This window comes from Pelodiscus sinensis, chromosome 1 (genome assembly GCF_052426305.1).
Source record: "Pelodiscus sinensis isolate ZL-2025 chromosome 1, ASM5242630v1, whole genome shotgun sequence".
Classification (NCBI taxonomy): Eukaryota; Metazoa; Chordata; order Testudines; family Trionychidae; genus Pelodiscus; species Pelodiscus sinensis.
In genome coordinates this window covers 213,594,724-213,622,040 of record NC_143052.1, presented here as the reverse complement: position 1 = coordinate 213,622,040, position 27,317 = coordinate 213,594,724, and the positions used below count along the sequence as shown (strand labels likewise).

At 44.2% G+C, this 27,317-nt stretch overlaps 1 protein-coding gene across 8 annotated transcripts in view; it reads right to left on the bottom strand.

Annotated features, from left to right (window-relative positions):
* SH3KBP1 (SH3 domain containing kinase binding protein 1) overlaps nucleotides 1–27,317 on the bottom strand; it is a 327,120-nt gene that overhangs the window by 104,683 nt on the left and 195,120 nt on the right. For 7 of the 8 annotated variants that reach the window (XM_075913587.2, XM_075913595.2, XM_075913614.2 and 4 more), the window contains one exon: nucleotides 818–893. In XM_075913587.2, the coding sequence (XP_075769702.1) occupies nucleotides 818–893 (76 nt within the window). Of the gene's footprint in view, nucleotides 1–817; nucleotides 894–24,685; nucleotides 25,036–27,317 lie in introns of those variants that run through there. The other variant, XM_014572955.4, reaches the window with a different exon arrangement.

Genomic DNA, 27,317 nt, shown 5'->3' with positions numbered 1-27,317 from the left:
AGGCGGGTGGAGAGTGCAGGGCACGCTGGCCTCACGGCGGCCCGGGGGCAGGGCGAACCCGTAGCCAAGCGGGGGAGCAGGGCTGTGGACGTGCCCTACATGGTGGACTTTAGGACCGCAGCGGCCGCCATGGACGGCGGCAGAGCGGCCGGAAGCGGCGTCAGTCAGAGGAGTGCCGGGGAGCCAGGAGAGGGGGAGGAAGCGGGGGCTGTCCCTGCACTCTCAGCCCCAAAGCGGAGTGCAGGGGCAGGGTTTGGGACCGTGGCGGCGGCGGCCCGAAGCGGCGCGCTGAGCGCGCCAGTTAAAAAAAGCACCGGGGAGCTGGGAGAAGCGGGGGGCCGTATTAAATCCGACCGCGGGCCGCATTTGGCCCGCGGGCCGGACTTTGGACATGCCTGGTTTAGAGATAAAACCAAAAAGCAAAAATAGGCAGCATGTAGAAAATGCACTAATAGTAACAACACACCTACAATTTGCAGTTTGAAGCTGGATCACATTCATATCTGATTAATCTAAAAGCGCTTTCAGCCTAAGGGTGGATGACATAGTTTTATTTGATTTTTGGAGGCAGAGAGATGGGAGTAAAATTATCAGGGCAAAAACAATTCAAAAACGTATTTGAAACAAAGTGGCTTGTTTAAACATTGCCAACTCAAAGCTCCATGCTAAATATATTTGAAATCTTGCTTTTATTATTTTTCAGACCTATAGAAAATTGCTCGAATTAAAACCTAAGAAAAAATATTCAAGACTTCCTAAAAGACTCAATAGCTCTGAGTGCAAAGGAGAAAAATAAAGCAAAAATAGTGAGACCTACTCTTGGTTCTGCTGTCCATTTCTATTTTCGTTGGCTCCTGAGTTGCTGTAGCTGGAGGTAATTTCTTCCCAACAGTCTGAAATAAATAAATTATTCTTCTTTAAACCTTTATTTTCCCAGTTAGAGCTTTAGCAACAATGCAGAAATCATTATAAAAAAAGAGCGGGGAATTACATAAAAGGGGACATGGACAACTCACAATAGTCAGTCTGCAAGAGATTGAGGGGTGGGGGAGAAAAAAGAAAAAGGTAAAAAGATTTCAAAGTAATATTTCTACCCTAAATACCCCCTACCAATTATTGTGATATTTAGTCACATTTTCTTACTTTACAAAATATTTTCCTCTTCAATGTTGCTGTATGAAAGACCAACAAAACCAGAATGGGTAAACAGATTATAAAAGGAAACTGACTAGTAAAAAGTGCTGCTAAATAAAGAAACAATGTCGGGGGGGGGGGGGGGAGGAATCTATAATTTCCTTCTATCATAATTGTATTAAGTGTAACAAGCAAACAAATTTCACACATCAATGTGCCTTTTAAGTTGACAGTGACCCTTTTTATCATTTTGAGTAGAAATATTATCTAGTTCACCAAGCAGTATAATAATGTAGCATCATCAGGAGTAGACAGCTAACCTTAAGGAACAGCACAACCATTGTCTTTTTCACTGACAGCAATCTCTTTATAGGTCCATTATTTTAATTCTGTAAATATATTATTCTGACCCACAAGAAAGTTATTCCCCTGGAAAGTCTTGTAATATCTGTGGTCAAGCACCTGTCTACTTTTATTATTTGTATAACCATGGCACCTAGTCATGGGCCAGAACCCTAATGTGCTATGACAGTGGTTCTTAACCGATTTATCACTGTGGGACGCAGGTTGAGAAACTCTGTGCCAGACAGACTCTGGCCTACCCAGCACTTCACTGACAATGTGCCCCTTCCCTGAGCACAGGCCCCTGCTATGTGCCACATCTGCCTGCCTGTCTGAACCCCTCCCCCGACTCCTGTGCCCAGTGTCCTCCTACAAAGATCCCTCCATAGACCCCTATATGCCCAGCTGCCCCTGCCCAGAGATGACTCCACAGAGTCCCAGATACAAAGCCAGGAGTGAAGGCCTTTGTAAAACCTGAGGGTGCTGGAAGAGCCCCCAAACTTCTAGCTCCTCTGCCTATGCTGCCCAGCACCCCGCGCAACAACCCTTTATCCCCTCACTACCAGAGCCACCCTCCACAGCTCCCTGACCATACTCACCAGCCCCCCAGGATTTGACTGTGTCTGGATTGCTCAGGTGCGATCAACCAGGCTGGAGCAGGAGCAGGGCTGGGATCATACAGGATCTACTTGCCCAGCAGGGCCGCCTGCACTGAACTGCTGAGCTCTTCCCTTGCCACAGGAAGCTGCTTAGCCTTCCCTGGTGGCAGGAGTCCTCCAGCAGGGAGGCCTGATGCTGTCTCCCACTCACTCAGCCCCACCCTGTCAGACTGGAGCAGCAACTTTTGGATTTTTTTTTAAAGCACATAGCTCGGCTGCAGCTGTTTGCTAAATGGGCCACAGGTTGAGAACCAGCACGTGAGGTGCTGTACAAACACAAAACAAAAAGACAGTCCCTGCCCCAAAGAACTTTAAGTCTAATTATAAGACAAGAGACAACGGATAGATGCAGACAGATGATGCAGTAAAACGACGAGACAATAAATATTGCTTTGCAAGGCAGGCAGTGACATTAGAGCACCAACAGCTAAACCATGCTTTAGTGGCCGTATGGAGCGTGTTGGGGAGGCTAATGAGGGAGTTTGTGGGTTTTTAAGATTTCCTCTCATGGAGGAAGGGTAGCATGGCAATAGCAAAAAGATTGTTTTTGCTTGTTTGAAAATTTAACAAGCGGGTTAATGTAGGCTGGCATCCTGGGCTGATCGGAGCCAGGAGTTAACATTTTGGCACGGAATGAGAGATGCTAGTTGTGGGGGGGATAGGCCATGAAGGGCCTTTGAAATAAAGGCAAACAAGCTTGTGTTTGGTACAGTAGAGCAGGGAACTCAAAGAGAGGGTTGATGTCATTGAAGTGTCAGGTTAGGAATATGATCCTTGTAGCAGCAACACTTTGAATTGGTATTAATGATGCAACATTGCATTTGTCAAGGCCAGAGACAAGGATATTGCAGTAACCAAAATGACGAAAGCATGGATGAGAGTATTTTCTGTAGGGATGGCTAGGAAAAGCTGTATCATAGAGATGTTATGTTAAAAGGATTTGCAAGATTTAGACAAAGACTGGGCACAAGAAAATAGAGAGAGGTCTGAGTTGAAGGTGCCCAGGTTACTGATCCGAGTTACAGGTTGGATGGTGGTATTGGCCCACATGCTTGAGAAAAGAAGTGCTGGGGAGGACTTGGGGGGAAATTAAGAGCTCAGATTTGGCTCTGTTGTTGTGCCAGAGCTGATAGCCACACATTCTTGAGAAGTAGATCTGTCAGTCACTAGGCACAGAGATGGTACCTGAATTTGTCTGTGGTTGAGATTGTCCAGTTACTAGGTGAAGAAGAAAAAATGGGGGCAGAGAAAGAACGCTGGAGGGGGAAATGAGGCAGCTTCGCCAAAGGATACACTGAAAGATCAGTTGGAGAGCGAGGATCAGAACCAGGAGAGGACTGTCATAGAAGCCAAGGGAGGAAATGATTTCAAGAAGAGGAGCATGGTTCACTGTCTGGAGGAGAGCAGACAGATCAATAGGATGAGGAGGGACAGCTGGTTCAGAGCTTTGGCTAGGACAAGTTCATTAGAGACTCTGACAAGAGCAGTTTCAGTGCACTTTAATGTGTAGAAGACAGACTGGAGATGGTCCTGGATAGAACTGGAAGAAAGGAATTGTATAGAATAATTGCAGATGATGTATTCAATGGGCTGAGAAATTAAAGGGTAGTAGTTGTAGAGGCAAGTGGGGTGAAGAATGGCTACAAACATCACCACGCACTTAGAACAGTATATATTACTGTATCAAAACCTCATTGTGATACTCTGACAACTAAATACAGGCAGTCCCCGACTTACGCGGATCCGACTTATGTCGGATCCGCACTTACGAACGGGGCTTTCTCGCCTCGGAGGTCGAGGTGGCGGATTGCTGCCTGCGAGCTCCGGGGCGAGAAAGCCCCGTTCGTAAGCTGCTCCCGGTGCCCCTGGTCTGCTGGAGACGGTCCCCAGCAGACCACAGGCACCGGGAACCTGCCGCTGCTGCGGCTTCAGTCCCGGTGCCCCTGGTCTGCTGGAGACGGTCCTCAGCAGACCAGGGGCACCGGGACTGAAGCCGCAGCTGCAGCGGGGTCCTGCGCCTCTGAGACTTTGCCAGAGCAAAGCCTCAGAGGCGCAGCACCCCGCTGCCGCTGCGGCTCTGCTCCCCGTGTCCCTGGTCTGCTGGGGGGGGGGGGGCGCGCAGCTAGTGTGCCCCCCCCAGAAGACCAGGCTTTTGTTGTGGACCCTGGGGCAGAGCAGCTGGGGCGCTGCCGAATGGTCCTGCAGCGCCGCTCTGGGCACTACTGGACCAACCCGGCAGCACCCCAGCTGCTCTGCCCCAGGTCCTGATTCAGCCGCTGCTGGTCAGTTTCAGCAGTGGCTGAATCAGGACGCCTGGGGCAGAGCAGCTGGGGTGCTGCTGGGTTGGTCCAGTAGCGCCAAGGAGCAAGGAGCGGTGCTACTGGAGCAACCCAGCAGCACCCCAGCTGCTCTGCCCCAGGCGTCCCCAAGTCAGCCGCTGCTGAAACTGACCAGCGCTGACTACAGGAAGCCCGAGGCAGAGTTGCTCTGCCCCAGGCTTCCTGGAATCAGCCGCTGATCAGTTTCAGCAGCAGCTGACTTGGGGACGCTTGGGGTTCTTAAGTTGAATCTGTATGTAAGTCAGAACTGGCGGTCAGTTTCAGCAGCGGCTGAATCTGGACGCCAGTTCCGACTTACATACAGATTCAACTTAAGAACAAACCCACAGTCCCTGTCTTGTACGTAACCCGGGGACTGCCTGTATGCACCATTATCATGTAACTGCGATACGTTTTGCACAAAGTACACTTTGTGAGGTATCATTCTAAAGTTTTGATCTGCTAGACATGAATGTCTTGTTGTATGTGCTACCATTTTATGTGAAGTTACGAAATTTGGCTTGATATGTTACTGAAACATGTTGAGAGGTTGAAAACACCTACAACCAGCCTTTCAGGTACAACAGTAAAAAGGACAAACAATGTTAACAGCTAACAGAAGAAATGCACAAACACAAGGATTAGCTCAGAAATGGTGTACATTAGAAACCTCTCAAAGATATCACTACACAGTGGGAAGTGTCTGATTCAAGTCATAACAAAAGTACTTTCCAGCAAGTGGGAAGCAGCTTTAAAAAGGGGACATTGACATCACTGGGGTACCTCATTCTTCCTGCAAGACACTGGGAAACATCTGATGAACAAGGATTTAACTATCAGAAGTGATGGCCCCAGGCTAGAAGGACTGTATTCCTGTCTATGAAAAACTGGAAAAGTTAAGACAGCTTGTAATTTAAGAATCTGCCAGCTTGTTTATCCCTCATGGTGAGAATTCGTTAATGGATATCCTATCTATTTTATCTAGTGTGTGAAGCTTAGTCTGCAAGCTTTGTTTATTTACTAAGGTAATCAGTTTTGATCTATTTTCGGTCACATATAATCACTTAAAATCTACCTTTTGCAGTTAATAATCTTATTTCTTATTTATACTATAACCTAGTTTGTGCAATTCACAAGGGGGGGAGGCGGAAGAGCTGTGCACATCTGCCTCCACATTGAGGGAGAGGGTGAATTTCACATGCTCGCGCTAGGTAGATCTCTTTACAGCACAAGACAATATAATCCTGGGTTTCATTCCAGAGGGTGTAGTGGGCTGGGTAATTCCCCAAGTGAAGAATCTGTGAGATTCTGTAGCTGGTTGTGTCCTTACCCATATGTGTGTGCACGCACTGGAAAAGGACTAGAGAGCCTGTGACAGTGGCACAGAGTAAGAGAAATGCAGGCTGGTAAGAAAGACAGGCTCAGTGGGAGTCCAGTGGCACCCAAAAAGTGGGGTCCAACTTGTCACACTCATGTGTGACATCTACGTCAAAAATAGTTACGGGATATATTGGGGCACATGCTCCAAAGAGTCCATATGCACTATTTAAGAACAAATACAGTGTATGTTACCCTAGCTCCAGCAAGAGACTCCTAAGGAATTTTTTAAAACAGTTTTTTTGTAATGAGGACATCACTCAAACAATTAGGGAGAAAAATATTTTGGTATCCAGATTCTTTTTAATCACAGGTGAGTAACTGACTGTATACTAAAATAAACAAATGATTTTTTGAGTTTAGCTCAAGGGAAAATATATGTATGACCTAGAAACAACAAACATTAATGAGCTGAACACAGGATGAAGTTAGTGCATTCCAAGCTCATGGACAGAGTTAGACTGGTAAGTCATTGGTTCCTCCCTTGGAGGAAGGGAGGGAGGAAGCGAGAAAGGAAGGAAAGGATGGCACAAACATCACTGGCTCCTTTAGCAGAAGTTCAGCAGGAAACAAAACAGCCCCTGGCTACTTGCATTTTGCTGGAGATGGAGGCAGAAGACAGAGAGCAGAGTGATCCTGAACACTACTCTTGCAGAAGGGGAAGAGAGAAGTGAAGCCAACTGCTTCTGCATCCAGCATTTGCTGTTATCAGTCCTCAGGAAACCCCTCAGTCAGCATGACATAACCTCTGGCTGGTCTTGGCATGAAGTGTGTGTTTTGAGTAGTGGCCTCTTTTTTCCCCCAGCTATTACTAAACAAAGAAGCATTTAACTGCTCCTTTATTTAGCTCAGATGAAAGGGTGGCTGTTTATACCCACCAGTTTCTTCAAAACAAAGTATGACTGATATTGCCAAAAGGTGCACAGCTCTCCAAAAATGGGTTTCAAACAACAGATCTACGTGCACACTGTCTTACTTTTGTCTGACATTACTCAAGCTCATACACAAACATTACTTAGGTTTGAGCCATCCTGTTCTCTTGGCTGTGAAGTTACAACCTACTTGCTGCAGACCACAGACTCTCATCAGTCTGTGTCAGCTTCCTACCTCCTTTTCTCAAGGGAATAGTTTTTAACTGATCAGTGCCTTTGAATGTCCAGTGTCTCACAGCAAAAGCACTACGTAACCAGGGTGAAGTCTGAGAAGTACCTTCTTCATAGTTATGAATCTGACTATTGTGTTTATTTGCAGGATGCTTCTGATCTAGGCCACTGTTTATCTGTCCCTGCTTGTTTTCCATAACAACCCCTTCTGATCTAATTCCTTAGCAAGTAACCCACTATGAACACACACAGAGAAGCAAGCACAATATTCATAAAAATAACATAGGTACTTCCTATTTCTTCATAGAATCAGTGACAAACACTTCTAACATTGCTCAGCAAAACTCTGATAATTCTATCCTTCGCCACTTTTTCCTTACTACACAGTAGAAAAGAAACCACTTCCTGCTGGAGAGAAAAATATTACATACAATCTTTCAGAAACAATGATTCACACAGCAAAATGCAGACATACAAGAGTTAGGGTGAATATCAAGTATCCTCTCTCATTTTTGTTTATTCATCACCCCAAATTCACCCCAATCAGAATACTAACAATTTTACGAAGCAAGATCTCAGAACATTAGGCCAAGGGTTAGGAACCTAAGGTCCAGAGGCCAGCTGCAACCCCCCTGGCTTGAATGGATCTGGCCCCCAAGGCTTGGCGTTCCCCCCAGCATTGTGGAGCTTCCTCTGGTATGCCAGCCCTCCCGCTGTCCTACGTGGAGCACACAAAATCTACTAGCCTAGGCCCCTTTAGGCTCTGGCGTGTGAAGGTGATGTGGGGAGTGTCTTTCTCCTTCTCAGTCAGGGAGGGTTTGGTTTTTCTTTTTTGCTTCTCACTTGTCTATGCTCCCCACCCCAACTGATTTTTCTGTGAGTCAGCATCCCCTAACCCAAAAGAGATTCCCCACCCCTGCATTAGGCAAACATTAATGAAGACTTGCCAGCTCTCTAAAGCAGGTAGAAAAAATGAGGCACAGAGTGACTTCAAAATCACAAAGGGAGTTTGTTGTGGACACAGGGCGAGAACTTAGATCTTCTGCTTCCCAGCCAACACCAGAATAGCCATTCCCCTTGTGCAGGTGGTTTATGTAGAACATTGGGAAATCCATCCCCCAGTGTTTGTGTGGTGGCCACACTTTCAGTTTAAAGCCCTGCCACAGTTGCACTTTAAACTTGTAAGTGTAGACAATGCCCGAGCATGTTCTCAGAAGTTCAGAAAACACCAATGATTGGGAAATGGAGAAAAGAATGCACAGACCGCTTTTCCTTTGCTTTTTCAGTTACTATTTCTGGACTCTTGTTTGTGTGTGATGAAAGGAACAATTTTTAGCTTTAGGCAAAAATCCAAGACTATTACTATAATAAAAAAAACCTAGACCATTGTCCTTTTGTATTCATTTTAATAACTAAGAAAATGAAAAAAACAATAATAAAAATGTCCTGTGATAGGCAAATTATGAGATGGAGATTCAACTACAAAAAAAGAAAGGAAGCAAATAGAAACAGTTCTAGAAAATAGTTACCAGTATCTTCCAGATGTTGAATGAACAGGAGCATAAACACATTTCTCATCAACTAAACACGGCGCTGATATTTTGTTGGGGCGAGGAATACATTTTTTACTTAAATCTTAAAAGGGACACAAATCTTAAAGTCTTTTTAGCATCAAATCTAAATGATTTTACATTTAAATAAAGCTCTCCAGAAGTCAATGTATCCTACACTGTCAGAGAAATTTAACAAAGACGTGACTAGAATCAGCAATTCTTGCGGCACCAAATTCAGCTGTACAGGTGATAAGTTCCATGACAACAACACTGAGTTTTGCTACCATTGGTTTCCTGACCCTCTGCATGAGCTCTGCTGAAAGGACTGAGTTAATAGTAACTGAGTGGTCAGTAAAGTGGCACTCCAGCCTGGGAGCAAAGTTTAATTCTTACATTTAAAAAATGTCCTTAAAGGAAGGAAAAGTTTCTTTGCAGGGTGGATTTAAATTCCTGGCTTCCTATATAGCTGTCTACTTTGTTCACCAGGTCACTTCTTCCATCTATACCTCTGCCCAACTCCCCACAATGCCCAGCTATGCCACAATGGAAACCGCTCTGGATGCCCCTGTGGTTATAGCATGAGAAGAGCTATCCATCACCACCTATAACAGTGGTCTCCAACCTTTTTAAGCACAAAATTTAAATTTAAATGCAATCCAGGATTTACCTCAAATCCAAATACTCTTGTCTTATCTCCTTTCATGCCCCTTCTGTGAGACCCAGCCCTGCTCGCTCCAGCCCCCTTCCTCCCTCATCCTTATTCACTTTCACCAGACTGGGGCAGAGGATTGGCGTGCAGAACGGAGATTCTGGGGGGGGGGGGGGGAGTTTGGGTGCAGGAGGAGCTCAGGGCTCAGGTAGAGGCTCAGGATATGGGCTCTGGCTGGGCACCACTTACCTCAGGCAGCTCCCAGGTGGTGGCACAGAGTGGCTAAGGCAGGCTCACCTCCATCCTGGCCCTTTGCCACTCCAGAAAGCAGCCTGCATATCCAGCAGGGGTTTATAGGGAAGGAAGGGCAAGTGGCTCCATGCACTGCCCCCTCGCCGCCTATTGGTCTTGGTTCTCCATTCCCACCAATGGCAGCTGCAGAGGTAGTGCCTTCAGGCAGGGGCAGCATGTGGAGACTCCCTGCCCCAGCACCACCAGGGGCCACATGAACATGCCAGCTGCTTCCAGGACCAGTGCAAGGCCAGGGCAGGGGGGAGTCTGCCTTAGCCCTGCTGTGCTGCCAGACTATTAGTGGAAATTTCTCATTTGGCTATAGGAGCTTCTGGAAAATTGGCCCGATTCCAAGAGACTCCCAGCCAATATTCCAGTCCTCAGCTAGAAGGCATGAATTTTGTTATGTGCACCAATATCGAGGTAATGTGCAAGATGCGCACAACCCCTAGAAATAAAAAACCTAGATATATTTTGAAAAAGAAATTGCCCTGGGGATAATTACTTCAGCCATGACAGGCGTGGCATTTTAGAACTCACTACTCAACAAATTAAATTTAAGCATAAGAGAGAAATAAAAATTATGAAATGCACATGTAATGCCAAAAGGTGGAAATGAACCTGAGACCTCTGGAGTTTAGTACATGGGCCTCTACTGCTTGAACTAAAAGCCAGCTGGCCCTCAGCTAAGGCTGTTGACCAATCTCGTTCTTTTTCTCTGCAAAGCTATGTCTACACTCGCAGCTTCTTGCGCAATAAATATGCAAATGAGGCTAAATATGGAATATCGCCGAGCCTCATTTGCTTACCTAATGAGCCACCATTTTTGCAGAAAAGACTCTTGTACCAAAAGAAGCTGTCTATACTGCCTCAGCATAACGGCATTGCGCAAGAGGGTTTTTCTTGTGCAAGAAGGGACAGTGTAGACAGTTCCTTCTGGCACAAGAGCCTCTTCGGCAAAAATGGCAGCTCATTAGGTATGCAAATGAGGCTCAGAAATATGCCACCCTTAGCCTCATTTGCATATTTCTCGTACAAGAAGCTGCGAGTGTAGACATAGTCTAAGTGGTCTAAGTGCCACTAGGTTGGACAGCAAACCACAAAGACCAGTGAAAAACCTAAAATAACACTTTTGAATGAAGTAATAGTATTAACACCACCACTAAAAGTAGCTGTTGGGTCAGGAGGTGAGTGTGAAAGAGAGTGTGTGAGAGTGACAGACTTGCATTGCCTCGAAGTATATTGAACATGTTCAGTCATAGGAGCAGCAGCCAGCAAGCTCCCTCCATTCAGAGCCCTGTCATGTCCCCTTGGATCCTTTCTCTGTGGAGATGAGCTACATGGGAAAGAGGGACACACTGACGTCTGCAAACCCCTGCTCTGCCTCCCCCCACTCTGCACAGCAAGCAGGAGGCTCCTGGGGAGGGAGGGGCAGCTGAAGTGCTGGCATTTGATAGCCTCCTGATCAAACCAGTCAGGATCATGTCAGAGGCTACAGGATCTACCAGTAGATCCTGATCTACTGGGTGGTGACCACTAACCTATGTGGATGTATTAGCCACCACTTAGCCTCAATTATGTGTCTGACCTCTTCCCTGTTGCCATGCACAAGCTTCAAGAGGAAAGGCATTGCTTTGTCCCAGTTTAAAAAGTCACACTCTGCCAGTAAGCAGAGTTGCCAGGTGTCCGGTTTTCGCCCAGACAGTCCGGTAATTGCGTCTTCTGTCTGGTAAAAAAAAACCAGAAATACCAGACATGCAAAGTGTCCGGTATTTTCTGTTTTTCTCGGATGGAAGGCTGGCAGGGACATTTTTCCCCTGCTGTGTCAGGCGGGTCCTTCCCCCTCCCCCGCAACAAGTTTGGTCCCTTGGTGGGTTTTTTTTCTTCTCTTTTTGCTCAACCAATTTTTCCCACATGTTCAGGATTTTTTCTGAAAGTATCTCTCAACCCTACCAGTAAGATCTGATCTGGCACTTAGCCCCACACAGCTGTAAGAAGGCAGAGAAGTACAATTTTTTCACCAGAAAGTCAAGTCAACAAGCAAGCCCTGGGGGAGAGTGATCCTGGCTAGACTAGAAACTGACAAGATGTCAAACAGCTTGCAAGATTTCTCTGCTTTGACTGACAGCTCTTTCTCCAGAGTCTCAGCAATCCTCAACAATCTCCTGAAAAGACAGTCATCTGGCAGTACCAGTGCTGGGGATGCTGATTCATTCACTGACTAGACATTACTTTAGTTTCTTTGAAGGTAAGATGCTGATGTTGCTTTTTCCCTAAATTTGATTCTTCCTTGTGCTATAAGTCAGGGGGTATCTAACGTGGGTCATAGACCCGCCAGGAAAGCCCCTGGCAGGTTGGTGCCGCTTTGTTTACTCTAATACTCCACAGCCATGAAGCCCTGCCACTCCCCTTGGCTGGAAATGTCAAACTGCAGCCAACGAGGAGACGCAAGGCTCTGTGGCTGCCGAGCATTAGAGTAAACAAAGTGATGCAGGCCCGCCAAGGGCTTTCCCTGGTGGGTCCTGGACCGAAGTTTGAAAACCCCTGCTCTGAGTGGTCTCACCAGAAATGATGGTGGGGAGTTTGTTCTCCAAATAGGCCCAGGAGGGCTTATAATTGGAACATGATTGGCCAGATCAAGCCTGAGGGGAAAGCTGCAGATCTCCCTGCAATGTACACCTAACCTCAGAGATCGCTGAAGAGGGGCAGAACATTTGCCATGGTGATGGTGTTGAGGAATGCACCTCCTTTAAGGGCATCACCAATGTATATACTGCGGCTTGTATTGGTACCAGTACAGATCTCTCAGGGGCGCAGGCATTGACAATGAGAGGTGCATCACTGCCACTGGCACTAGTACCAGAGAAGTGAGTCTGTGTTGGGGGCTGCTGATCACCACCCGTACTTGACACCATGTGAGGCCTGTTTCATCTCTAGAGCCTCCAGGTGGCCTTTCCTTATGGGAGTACAGTGTAGTGAGTTCCAAACTCAATACCAGACTTTGGTACCAGAATCACTGGTGCTGGCGTCAGTGCTGATTATGCCATGGTCGGCTTCAGTGTCTGGGACATCAGAACTAGTGCCAGGTCTTTTCCCAAGGCCCACGTTTGGCACTGCTCATCTGCTAGACAGGTTGCTGGATAAGACTGGTTTAACTGCTTGCAGAACTCATCTCCTCAGTGTATGATGAGACCTTCATGGAGTTTCAAGACATTTCACATGTCCCAAAGAAGAATGATAGGCACACCGGACATCTACTCAGTACATAGAATGCTCCGAAATAGAAGAAACATTTGCTGTGCTTGTCTTTTAGGGGAGTTAATTCATCACAAGACAGACAGATTTGGAAGCCCACAGGTTTAGAATTTGTCATGTTAAGTAGTCCTGTAAGGTGGAGTCTGTCCACGGGGCGTCTAACCATCCAGATGGGTCAATACTGATCACCGTGGTCATATGTGGAAGAGAAAGAGAGTAATAAAGGTCTGTAGGGAGATATCTGAGAATGGGTAGCTAAAACTAAGAACTAGTGACTTGGATAGTCACCAGGCTCTGACCTGCTGTCACAGTTGAATATAAGGAACTGGGGAGGGTTGTGGTTGTCCCACTCTTTATGCCCTACTATGGGAGCGCGAGACACCACAGAATGCATGTGTGACCCAGGCGGACACCTGCTGTTCAAAAAAAAAAAAAAAAAAAAAACAATCTTGCTTGCACTTACAGACTCACACATACTTCAAGTTTTATTTTCTAATTTCCAGGAAGAGATTTCACTGAGTACAGCATGAAAATAAATAAAACATATTTTTAAAGTATGTCACCATCCCTTTACAGATAGGTAAAACCAGATTATCGGCATCTCAAGTGAGCACCCTCATTTGGCCAAGTGCAGGTTCCTGCACTGCTTCAGTTTTAAAAGCCTTGCAGCTACTCAGCCCTCTGGCCGAGTCACACTCCTTGTGCAATCACAAAGCCCTTCCGGGGTATGCCTCTCACAGGGGCCCGTCCCAATACCCTCTGTAGAGTGTCTCTGATTGATGCTGTTCCCTCAGTTTGTTGCCTCTTTCTGAATAAAACTGGTACCTCTAGAGCATCCCCTCCTGGAGACAACTCCTTCACCCTTAGCTCAGGGTTTTACCCTTCAGGTCCATCTGTCTCTCAACAGCTCCACTGGAAGTTGTCCCTGGTTCTGCCGGCCATTCCTGCCCTTCACACTTCTCCCTTACAGGCCTGAGCTATAACTCAGCTGCCTCTAGTCCTTCAGCTTCTTATATATTCCCTCCTGGCCCCCGATTGTCTGGTTTCCTGCGTGCCACTCTAGCCACCTGGAGAACTTCTCTATGGCCCTTTCTGCCTTAGGGCCTAACTCCATTACACTGTAAGGGTACGTCTAGACTACAGGCTTTTGTATCTGTCGACAAAGCTTCTGTTGACAAAGAGCATCTAGACTACATCCAGTTCTGTCAACAAAGCAAGCCACTTTGCCGACATGACAGTGTAGACGCAAAGGACAGTGTAGATGCAATAACGCCTTCTGTCAACAGAACTCTGTCGACAAAAGGCGTTATTCCTCACAGAATGAGGTTTACAGCTGTCGACAAAATTGCTGAGTTCTGTCGACGCTATGTCGACAGAAGTCAATGGCAACGTAGACGCAGGTATAGTTTTGTTGACAGAAGTCCACTTTTGTCGACAAAACCCTGTAGTCTAGATACACCCTAATAGTAGAATCTAAAAATATTCCAATATCACATACACCATTAGATTGAATTTTCCTGTAGAATTGCAGTTTGTTCTCACATCAGATTAAGAATCATATGAACAACCTATATACAAGTTATGAATTACTGTCACTTTGTACTACACATCTCTGCTAGATTTTAAAAAATTGTTTTCAGACTGCATGGAAAATGAATGGAACACTGATATCTTGATTCTTCTCTGGGGAAATCATTTAATAAAGGTAATAAATTCACAAATATGAAATGCCTTTTAAGATGAAATCTTGACCATATGGAAGTAAATAAGCAAAACTCTCATCAACGTCCTAAAGACCAGGATTACACACAGAGACAGCATAATAGTAATCACATTATAGAATATTTTAAGCAATACGCTCTCTGTTATTTCTAAACCAAATTTCTTCAAAGTCAAAGCTCTTTAACTTCATTGAAGACTAAATGCATGGCACGTATGATATTTTAGAGACAAACAATTTTAAAATCCAAGCATATATACACAAAATAGCTAACGATGTCAAGAAATACATAAACGTATTTAATTCAACACAATTAAAATTCTCTTTTGAAATTTAAACAAACATGAAACATTTGAGGCCATTTTCACTATAAGAACTTGAAAATTGACAAATTAGATTAATCCCCTTCTAGAGAAACTTTCTCAGTGCTATAATTCTCATTCAAAATTGTGTTAAACAGGTTGTGATCATATCAGGTCACCTTCTGTCCACTCAGTGCCATAGAAATAAAGTGCTGATGGATGTCAGAGCATCTTATGCTTCCTGTATTTCAGACACACTTAGTACACCCGAATTCAAGCAGACAAGCGAACACAAAAGCAAAAAGTAAGGGGGCTCCAAATTAGATTATTATTAAAAGCAAAGCAGGATTTTGTTGGGGTTTTCCATTTCTGGCAGTGTCAGTTGCTTGTTCATCAAGGTTGCATCTAATCATTGTTTTCTCTTTCTGTGAAAAAAGATAAACTTCCATCTTTCATCAGCACTTAAGATTACTAGTCTGTGCCCTGCATACTGAACAAGCTCATGTGCTTTCAAAGGTTAAAAATTCTCTTTCAAAATTGCTTTATCTCTTGGAATTTTTAAGGAAAGGGTTATTTATGTTTATTGTGAAAAAAATCACTCTTTCATTAGCTGGACAAAGAGAAAGATTTCAATGATGTCGAAAGGTACTTGAAAGGATACTTCAAAATAACATGTTAAGAGGAAGAAAAAGCATTTATCTTGGTGGAAGAAGTTACTTATACAGTTCTAGTACATGACACTTTAAAAGAGAAAAATGACAAGCCCAGCACCAATCTGTTTGTAACCATAATATTACAAATGAGGAGAAACAATGGATACAGGAGGTTGCAAAAATATAATATGATTGCGCTGGTGTACTATGCAGGCAGCTTAACAACAGTTCTGCATTTATTATTTTATCGTATTTTATTTGCTGATGCTAAATGACAATTAAAACCATAAAAAAAACCTTTAAAATAAACAGAAGGCAAAAAGGGACATCAGCCTGCACTACTAGAACAAGGAGTTCAACTATGTATGTTCCCATTTGTTTATTAATGTAAAACCTGATGTTCCATGAGATTAATTATTTGCTAGCCACTTTACCATGTTATTCACAAATACAGTAATTTAAACTAACAACCGTGTGTGGTATCACAGATGCATTAAAAAGCCAGGAAATGCCACAATTCAGATTGCAAGTACAGCCTTAATTCTGCTCTGTCATGGGAATGCATTATAACTTCCTCATGGCGTGATTACAGACTATCTGCCAAGTAATCCAGTATCATTCCATTTTTTCTATAATTTTAAATGTACAATAGTAATAACCTGTAATATTCTCAAGTATCAGAGGGGTAGCCGTGTTAGTCTGAATCTGCAAAAGCGGCGAGGAGTCCCGTGGCACCTCATAGACCAGGCATGTCCAAAGTCCGGCCCGCGGGCCAATTGCGGCCTGTGTTCCGGTTTAATATGGCCCCACAGGTAATTTGGCAAGATCTAGCTTTTAAGGCCCCCAACGAATCCATATGTATTGAGATGAATACATTGTAAAATCTCAGTTAATGTCAGTTGGTCTAAATCAGTTATAAATATATTTGGACACAACATATATACTTGGTGTTATGTTCCTGTTCATATTTTTTGAACTTAAAAGTTGACAGACAACCTTTATTACCAATAATATGTAATGTACTTTACAATGTTCCTGACATATATTTCAGCTTCCTGGATTTTTTTTTCCATCTGGCCTTCAGATATGGAAGGCAGAGTGATTTAACACCCGTTTAGATTTGTCATCCATGTGACGAAATGAAAAGTATGCTCTTTGCAATAAACTTTGCATAAAATAGTTAATTTGCATTTAATTTTAATGGTTCAAAGAATGTCAGGCAAAATGGTCGGCCCTCACGCATGTTCACTTCATCAAATCTGGCCCTCTTTGAAAAAAGTTTGGACTCCCCTGTCATAGACTAACCGAAGCGTTGGAGCATAAGCTTTCGTGGGCAAAGACCCACTTCGTCTGACGAAGTGGGTCTTTGCCCACGAAAGCTTGTGCTCCAACACTTCGGTTAGTCTATGAGGTGCCACAGGACTCCTCGCCGCTGTAATATTCTGTGTATGCAGTCATTGATTATTCCCAGTGTATGAAAAATACACCATATATGAATTCCCCTAGAAATTAGAAGTTAGATAGTGTGTAATTGAAGAGTCATGTAACCGCATGCAATTTTAGCAGTTACACGACTATTCAATAGTCCCTGGTGGTGGGGCCAGCAGCCAGTGTGCTCCTGGCCTCACTCTCAGGGATCCCCCCTTGCCAACCTGTGCTGCTGCCTAATAGAGGCAGCAACTCAAGGTGGTACGTGGGAGTTGGTCTACAAATGGACCCAGTTCAAAAACCAGCTTCCCAGCTCCTGACTGCCACCCCTATGCTGCTGCCTCAGGGTATGTCTATACTACAGCACTAATTCAAACTAACTTAATTCGAACTAGTTAATTTGAACTAAGCTAATTCGAACTAGTGCATCTAGACCTAAAAACTAGTTCAAATTAGCGTTTTGCTAATTCAAACTAGCATGTCCACATTGAGTGGACCCTGAACCGAAGTTAAGGCTGGCCGGAAGCAGTGCCAGCAGGGCATCAGGTTAGGACTTAGAGCGTGGACCTGCTGCTAGCCGAGGGCTGTGCTTAAAGGGACCCAAACCCCACCCCGGACAGACAGTTCTCAGGGTTCCCTGCTTGCTTGTCTACCTCAATGAGGGACAGCAAAGCAGTCCTGGCTTGGAGTGCCGTGAGTGCCCTCACTCAGCACATCACAGCACTCGGCCATCAGCCCGGCAGCACTTGCTGCAGGCTGCCATCCGGGGGGGTAGGGTGTCAATCGGGGGGCTGCAAGAGAGTTTCCACCCCGAGGAGCCCACAAAGCCACCCCAGTCCTCCCCATTGGGGGCTCGTACGCCATTCCTCCCTCACCTCCTTCCATTTACCCCTACCTAGCCCCCCTTCCTGATGTACAAAATAAAGGACACGTGTTCAAAAATAGAAACTCTCTTTAACAAAACTGGCAGGGGGGATTAACCTCTGGGGAGACTGGGAAAAGGAGGTGGGAGAGGGGAAGAGAGAGGGTGGGAGAGGGGAAGGGGAAACCTGGGAGGAGGGAGCTGGAAAGGGAAAGCCAGGGGAAGAAGGAGGAGGGGAAGTATCAAACTATGGTACGCCATATCTTCAGTACTGTGTACAGATGTGATCTCCTCACCCCGGAAAAAATGTTTTGGCCTTGGAAAGGGTTCAGAAACGGGCAACTAAAATGTTCAGGGCAACTAAAATGATTTGGAACAGATCCCATATGAAGAGAGGCTAAAGAGACTGAGACTTTTCAGCTTAGAAAACAGGAGACTGACGGGGGATATGATAGAGGTCTATAAAAGCACGAGTGGTGTAGAGAGGGTGCATAAAGAAAAGTTCTTCATTAGTTCCCATAATATAAGGACTAGAGGACACCAAATGAAATGAATGGGTAGCAGGCTTCAAAATAATAACAGAAAGTTCTTCTTCACAAAGCAAATAGCCAACCTGTTGAACTACTTGCAGCAGGAGGCTGTGAAGACTAGAACTATAACAGAGTTTAAAGAGAAGTTAGATAAAGTCATGGAGGTTGGGTCCATGGAGTGGTATTAGCTAGAGGGCAGAAATGATGTCCCTGGCCTCTGTTTGTGGAAGGCTGGAGATGAATGGCGTGAGACAAATGGTTTGGTCATTGTCTTCGGTCCATCCCCTCCAGGGTACCTAGTGTTGGCCGCTGTCGGCAGACTGGCTACTGGGCTAGATGGACCTTTGGTCTGACCCAATACGGCCATTCTTATGTTTTTATGTTCTAAGCTCAGGGCTCAAGGTCGGGGGTCTCACTGGACCACCTTGATTTTCATGCAAACCTGCTCCTGGGTTTGCATGTGGCCTTTGGTGGCAGGCTGGAAGCTATCCTGCCCTAGATGGCCACTTTCCTGTGCCTAGTGCGGAGGTCATGGACGTTGGAGGCCTCCCCCCAAACCTGGATGAGGTCCATGATCTCTGCACTAGACCAGGCGGGCGCCCGCCTCTTGCAGCCCCAGGCAGGCTCCTGGGAGCCGCCAGCTTGGTCCTGGGAAGAGGTGGAGGTCTGGGTGGCAGCAGGTGGCTGGCTTGTGCTGTGCCAGGTACAGGGTCTGCTGGCTGGGTGCTGGCAGGCTTGCACCTGGCACGGGCACCGTAGCCAGACCATGCTCCTTTAAGGGCTCCGGGGCCGGGAGGGGGGCAGAAGAGTTTCCCTGGCTGTGCCCAGAGTGGCCACCAGGGCAAGCTGAGAAGAGCTAGCCTCCCACTAGTTCGAATTAAGTGGCTACACAGCCCTTAATTCGAACTACTTAATTTGAACTAGACGTTGGGCCTCGTAGAATGAGGTTTACCTAGTTCGAATTAAGCGCTCTGCTAGTTTGAATTAAGTTCGAACTAGCGGTTTGCATGCGTAGCGGTTATGGAAGTTAACTCGAACTAACGGCTGTTAGGGAGCTCACACCTCCTGCAGACAGGGACTGCCATTGAGGAGCAACTTCCGTCTGTGGCAAGCCTGGGCCATTGTGTATAGAGGCTGTTTCGTAGCAGCGTCCCCTGCACCCTCCTTCCCGACCATGCTGCTGACTCTGATAAAGGCAGCTTGTGAGGGGGAAGGGAGAAGATGGCACCAGCTTTTGCTTGCCTCCCTCTGCCTTTGTAGGAGACAGCAAGGGGGTGAGCAGGCCAGTCCATGGAGCTGGCATGCACGGAAAGCCTGCTTGAAAGCTGAATCCTCATGTGTATCAACTCCCCCTTGCCTCCCTCATCCTCCTCACTGCTGCCTCTCTCTCAGAGACAGCATTGCAGGCTGGGGAAGCTGGGAGGAAGTGGCAAAGTTCCCTCTAGGCTGTACGGCTGAGTGGCTGCGCAGCTATGTTCTGTGCCCTGCGCAGAGGTTCAAAGCTCCCCCACGCAGGCAGGGAGAGTAGCTGATTGGCAGGGGCAGAGTTTCCATAAATAGCAGCTAAATGCAGCCTGCCCCATGCTTGTAACCAGATCCAATGGCTTGGCGGGCTGAATCCAGCTCCCCGGGCCATGTTTTGCCCAGCCCTGATCTAGACAGTGCTTGGTCCTGCTGTGAGGGCAGGGGACTGAACTTGATGACCTCTTAAGGTCCCTTCCAGTGCTAGTGTTCTACGATTCTATGAACATTTTATTTTAAACTCCCAATATTATACATGCTCGCTATCAGTAAAAACACTGGGATTTATGCAGAGTAGTAAAGTTTATATCTTTCACATTTATGTATTTTATAGTTACACATAAAAGCAGAGATTCTCAAACTGGGAAGGAAGAAATCTAAATAGAGAGACTGTCTCATGGGTGATGTCTACAACTGCAATGAGACATCTTCAAATGGCCTGAGCCTGAATGTCTACACCACAATTAAACAACCCTCAGCCCATGAGTGTAGGTCAGCTGGCATGGACCAGCAATGGATTTTTAAATTGCAGTGTAGATAGAACCACAGACACTCACCTGCTCATGTGGAATCAAATGACATCACAGTAGTAACTTCAGCAACTGTTTGAAGGTAAAACTATCTAGGTGTTTTTTAAATGCAATTTGGAAGTTGGAAGCAAGGACCAGAAACAGCAGCACATAGCTAACCAGCTATCAATGCAGATCATAGTCAAAGAATTACTACATTTAAAAAAATAATTGTCTGAGGCATCAAAGAAATCAAAATACACTCTACAGCATACAACTAAGGAGGGGAAATATGTAAGTACTAATTTTACACCCCTTACCTCTTAATCAATAGACCTGACAATTAAATAACATTTGAGGACTGAAAGCCTGGATAGCTCAGAGAACTAAAGGCATACAGAGACTTTTACCTCTAAGTTGCCAGTTCAAACACAATCCAGGTTAACAGCAAACAAACTGGACCAATCATTCCAACTAGAAATGAGGTGCAAATTTGTAACAGGGAGGATAATTAACCATTGGAATAATTTACCCAATGTGATGGATTCATCATCCCAGGCATTTTTAGTTCAGCCAATGGGGCTGTTGAAGTGTTCTAATCCTCTCTTTGAAGCTATAGTTCAAGCACAAGTAATTCAGGGAAGTCCTACAGTCAGTGTTATGCAGGAGGTCATACTGGACAATCAATAGTCCCTTTTGGTTTTAAATATCTATGAATCTGTAAAATCTGAAATTTGACATTTGATGCTGCCAGACTCTCAGTAATTGCTTTTGTTAATGATCTAAAAATCATTCCTCCCAAGAGACATTATTGGGATTATTATATCCAAGTGACAAAGTGAAAGCAGAGAATTGAGACCAACAGTTTAGCTAAGTGGATAATGCCTAAGCAAATGAAGCGGGACATATTAGAATCACAGACAAGTAAAAAGCTTTAGCACATGAAATGAAAGAGAGCAAATGCAGAACTAAATGTATGTATGCACCATGCACCTAGCTGCCTTATCTCAAAGGAACAAAAAATATACACAGCTAAATGAGGTATGTGAACAACCTATGAGTGTACACACTCACTTGCTTTCTCACTCAAACTGGAGATTGACAGCGGAAGGTCAGATTTCTGACAAGAACATATCTGAAAAGTAAGGTAAATATCCTTCCTTCCCTCCCTCCCTCCCTCTGTCTCTATATTTTTAATCCTAACTTCTACTGACGATGACTCGTGCAACTGAAGGCTATACCCCCTCTTGGTATATCCCTCATTAGAAAGTCCACCACTTGTGGGTTGCAATTCAAAACACAGTTCAGAATCAGTTTTCTGTCATTTGAGAAGTATTCTGTAATCAATCTACAAATCCTGGGTTAAATCCTTCTGTGCTCTCTCATGAGGAACATAAACTTTCAGCAACTAGCATGCTCCAGATTGCACCCTCCAGCTCAGACGACAGATTTCTTTTGTTAAACATCCTCCTTTTGTAACAGCAACCAATGGGGCTCCTGTGTTCTAATCATCATTTGCAGCTGTACGGAATCAAGCAGGTTGAGAATATTTGCTGTTGTGGCTCCTTTCACCCCATTCCAGCATCAATAGAATGTGCAACTGGGAGAGAAACAAGGGATGCTGCTGCTTAAAGATAGCTACGAGCCCTGGTTCATCACGGAATCAACAAAGTTACGGTCACCTCTGCATCAATAATTTTGGCTAGTCTGCAGAACAAATGCTTCAGAATTGTCACACAACCCAAGAAAAGTTCTTGTATTATACTATATTTTCTTGTGCAACATTCTGGTATTTATTCTGTGTCTATTCTGCCATCCATTCCTTTTCTTGTATGGTCACATCATCTGCTACTTTCATATTTTTTAAAAAACAATCTAGATTCTTTCCCTCAATTGAGAGATGATACATTTCTCTCCACTATTATGCCTATATCCGCCTCCCCCCAGAAACGATGCCCTCTTTCTTTGTATCAGGAGCTTCTTCATATCTCAAAAGTTTGCAGATAAAAGGGTTATCTGTAAAGATACTTACGTAGCCTTAGTCACTACAGTATCAGAGCAATTCACAGTTGTTAATGGATTTTATTCACAAGAGTCCTGTGAGGTAGGGAAACATTCCCATTTTATAGATGCAACAGTGCAACTGAGGACACAAGCAGGAATAAAACCTTGTTTCCTGATTCCCAGTTCTATGCTCCGGGAAGCCATCAGACAAAACTGCCTTTTGCAATCTTCTGCTGTGTGTGTGTTTGTATTTTGTTTTACCCATGTTCCTTTCTTTTTATACTTATAGTAAGTTACAATTAATGACCAAAAAAAGAAAGTAATAGGACAGTTTTTTCCTTTATTATGATAATAAAAATGAGAATATTTAGTTATTTACAGCAAGTTATAATGCCAGAAATGATAAAATCAAATTTGATAATATTCTCAAAAGTTAATTGATAAACTGTTCTGCTAGCCTAGCTCACAGTCTCCTCTGCAACCATGATGGACCATTATTACTACCTGGGATTCAGTCACAAACACCTCCCTCTCCACACCTCCACCTCCCTGAACAGAGGATTTGTGGAATGCCTTTCTGACATACTCAATCCTCCAATTAATGGAGTTTCCTCCTACTCCACCCTAAAACACCACAAATTCAACAACCAAGAAAACTGCTAATATTTGCACATTTGGAAGGTATGTTTTATTGTAATCAGAGCAATAAAGGAATTTTCCCCACCATTACTGTTTCCTTCTTACTTTTACTCCTTTTTTGGGTCTTTATTCTGCCACCATCTTTCCTTGTTATGGGACATTTTACCATCCCTTTATGCCATTTTGTCCATCCTGCTTAGTTATATAACTTTATTTTTTTCCTTTGGAGATATTTTTATTAAAAACATTCTTTAGTGGCCAGTAAAATATTAGCAGCAAATTATACAGTGAAAAAGTGTAAGGGAAAATGATTAGCAATCTTGTCCATTTCCCTTACCAGCCCTTCCAAGAATAAAGTTGTTTGGCACAGCATGAACAAGGAAACTGACGGGAACTTATCTGTTACCCTCTGCATGAAGCTCTGGACTGTGGAATACAAATGGAAAATGACTAGGATTGTGTGATCTTAGTTTTCCTCTGCAGCAAGCACCTTTCGCACAAAGACAGCTTTAAGGGAACAGGCAGCTCTGTGTACGAAGCTTTGCTCTGTTTGGATGGCCAGAGTGTGGTAAGTATCAGAACAGAAAGAACACAGCAGACCACAGTCTATACCTGTCTAGAAGTCGCCATTTAAGCAGCATTGCTCAAAGGCGTTCCTCTGGCTGGCAGTTTACAGTCCCACTCCTCTCTCCCGCAAACATTTTTAATGGAAGATTTTCACTAAGTTCTTAGTAACTCTCATCCATAAGCTTGTATTTTAGGATATTTGGGAAAAAATAAGTATTTCTGTGTCAGGATAATTTTCCAGTTAAATTTCTTTGGTCAACAAATAGTTAAATCAGACTACAGATATTTCATCCTGTACACTATATCAAGCTATTATATTGGCTCTGTTCACTTTCCTCCTCCCTCCTCCCCCCACTTTTTTTTTTAAGCAGGAAGAGGAGACACACATGGCATACTGTAAGCTTAAAAGTCTATTCGGGGAACCTTGTATTTCATTTCATGTTTGAATGAGAACTCACAAACTTCTACTTCTAAATGCACAAATTTAGAGAGAGGGATCTACCACACAAGCAAGCAAACAACAAAAAACTATTTGCTAAAAATAAAATATCAAATAATATATTTGGTGTGTTTCATTTCAGTATTTTAGACACTTTCATAACATACATCATCAATTGGCACAAATCCTCTTTGCAATTACATGAAGTAATGACTGCTGTTTAGATTTCATTACTTTAGTGAAAAAAGACATGACAACATCAAGAAATTACCAATTTCAGTTTTTCCCATTCATACAGCAAACCCCACAGGCGACCTCACAGAAAATCAAACACTAAAGTGCTCCCTCTCTACTAAGGAAGAACTTTAGTTACATTAAATTGTTTTGGAGAAAAAACAAGATTTTTGTTTAGAAAGCAAACTCTTGAAATGGCTATACAACCTAGAGAGATGGTGTAATAGTTACTGCTTATGGGAACAGCAAAGTTACACTATTCTTTGGAGTAAAAGACTGGAAAACAAGTAGCATAACAATTGAAAACATCTGTGTAAGTTTAATGGCCAAACTGACCGAATAGGAAAAAATTACAACAAAATAGTTGCAGAACAAACTATGTCCTCCCAGAGTAATCCCTTATTTTAATATGTTCTTCCTTAACAGAGATGGAGTTCCCATCTGCTCAAGATCCTAATACAAATAGTTTATTTTCATGTCCACTATAAAAAGAACCAAAGATTCCTCCTAACAAATATCTGTGTTCTGCAAAGTATAAGTTACAACATAGTATTAGCTGGTTAACAATAAACAAAAAGTTGTTTAAAAAGAAATACCTCCTCTCCCATTGTGAAGTAAAGCTTCCCTTCTACAGTTAAAAGTGTCCAAGAAGAGCATCGGAGTCCTCCCACTTCCTTGTAATAGCTAAACTCATGAGTCTGAAAGACCAAGCCTAAAACTGAGTCACATTTAGGGCCCTCTGAGCTTTGAGGAAAACAAAGCTTGCATTTGTTTATTTCACAGGAAACCTGGAACTTTTCGTAGTTTTGCTTACTTTAAGGTAGAGGTTTCCTTGCCTTTCCAGACAGAAAGCTCAGCTTCACTAGCTTCATGCATATGACAGCCAGAAAAGGCAACATAAGCAGAATGTTTAAAAAAAGATTGTAAACTCACACAGAAAATCTTTTAACACATAAATAATATAATTAAACTGAAAAATTATTCTGTCATATTCCACTTACCCAATTTTAACCACTTCAAAAGCCAAGAGCTAAAATTATTCCACATGATGAACTACCTATTTTTTTAAACAGAAATATCCCCTCTTCCACAACAAAAGTATAAAATCTTAACACTTCTGTGTCTCCTATAAAGATATTTATGCAAATATACAAAAATTATTAGAAATGGAAAATAATATGGATACTGAAAAATCAGAGGTCAATCACGTTGATCATATTTAGTAAGTTGTAAAAAAAAATTCTTACTTCACTTTTCTCTGATCTATGCAATGTGCTTATCAATCTTCAAAACATTCCGCAAATTCCTACGATATGTGTATATATAAACATATCTATACATTCTATATATCATTATTAAAAAGCAACTCTCTCTGATTATAAAATGTAGTAGCCATTCTTAGTACCATCAATACCAATATAACAAAATTTAGGCATAAGAACATGAAACAAAATACCTTAACAAATGAAAACAGAAATTTTGTAAAAAAAAATGATAAATTATCTAGTTAGGACAACCAAGCAGACGTACCTACTGCTGGGAAATGTGCCACAGTATTTTTTTAATGATCAGAAATGATCACAAGGTTGTTTTTACCTCTCATATGTGGGTGACAACTCTCTGACTGACAGCATCTCTATAAGCACAATAACCACCCCAACACCACGCTGTGGAACAGGTTTAGTAATGGCTCAGATGGCAGAATGCAATCTATTGAGTCATCAAAACCACTTCCTGATGAACATTTTAATTTCAAACTTCCACTGAACCAATTCTTCTCAAGTCATAATGAAATATATATGAAATATATGCTTTTCACTCAGTTTCACAGAATATAAAGTTGGAGGTATTTTTTGGTTGAAAAACTTGAAACATTTTAATTACATAAAGCACAGACAATTGAATGAAACATCAAAGCTGAATTAGACTGGGTATTTTATTATTTGTGCCACGCTATTTACTATCTTAGCTTCCCATGTTTGTGTATGCAAAGAGTATCAAAAGTCTGCTAATTAAAACCTTCCTGAGCTTTAAAAAGGCTCCTGAACCCCTATCTTTCCTCCACCTCTCCCACCCCCCCCCTCCCCGCCCACATAAACAGTTCCAATGTATAATTAAAGATCACCAGCATCAAGGCTAAATTCTCAAACAAAAACAAACTAGAAGCAGGAAAGATATATTAATTTTAAGTACAGGCAGTCCCCGGGTTATGTACAAGATAGGGACTGTAGGTTTGTTCTTAAGTTGAATCTGTATGTAAGTCGGAACTGGCATCCAGATTCAGCCGCTGCTGAAACTGATCAGTTTCAACAGCGGCTGAATCTGGACGCCAGTTCTGACTTACATACAGATTCAACTTAAGAACCCCAGGCATCCCCAAGTCAGCTGCTGCTGAAACTGATCAGCGGCTGATTCCAGGGAGCCCGGGGCAGGGGCTTCCTGTAGTCAGCCACTGGTCAGTTTCAGCAGCGGCTGACTTGGGGACGCCTGGGGCAGAGCAGCTGGGGTGCTGCTGGGTTGGTCCAGTAGCGCCGCCGCTCCTCGGCGCTACTGGACCAACCCAGCAGCACCCAAGCTGCTCTGCCCCAGGCGTCCTGATTCAGCCGCTGCTGAATCTGACCAGCAGTGGCTGAATCAGGACGCCTGGGGCAGAACAGCTGGGGTGCTGCCCAGTTGGTCCAGTAGCGCCCAGAGCGGCGCTACGGGACCAACTGGCAGCGCCCCAGCTGCTGTACCACAGGTGTCCGGAGCAAAGCCACGGAGCACGGGGGCAGCGGGACAGCCCAGACGCGCCATGGCTGTCCCACTGCCCTCGGGCTCCATGGCTTTGCTCTGCTTTGCTCCCCATCCCCCTGGTCTGCAGACCAGGGGGACGGGGAGCAAAGCGGCGGAACACATGGCTTTGCTCTGCTTTGCCACCCCCCCCCCCCGGTCTGCAGACCAGGGGGATGGGGGGGGCAACGCAGAGCCAAGCCGCGGAGGACGCGGTCAGCTGACAGCTGTCAGCTGACCGCGCGCTCCGCGGCTTGGCTCTGCGTTGCCCCCCCCCCCCGTCCCCCTGGTCTGCTGGTAGAGTTATTCCTCTCTCCACGAGGAATAACTCCTTTTTGCGCTACAGCTCTTGCTCAAAAAGGCAGGTGTGGATATGCTGCAGGGGTTTCTTGCGCAAAAAGAGCCTCTCAGAAAAATCACAGGTCCCAGCACCTACACCCCAAACCCCATATCGTG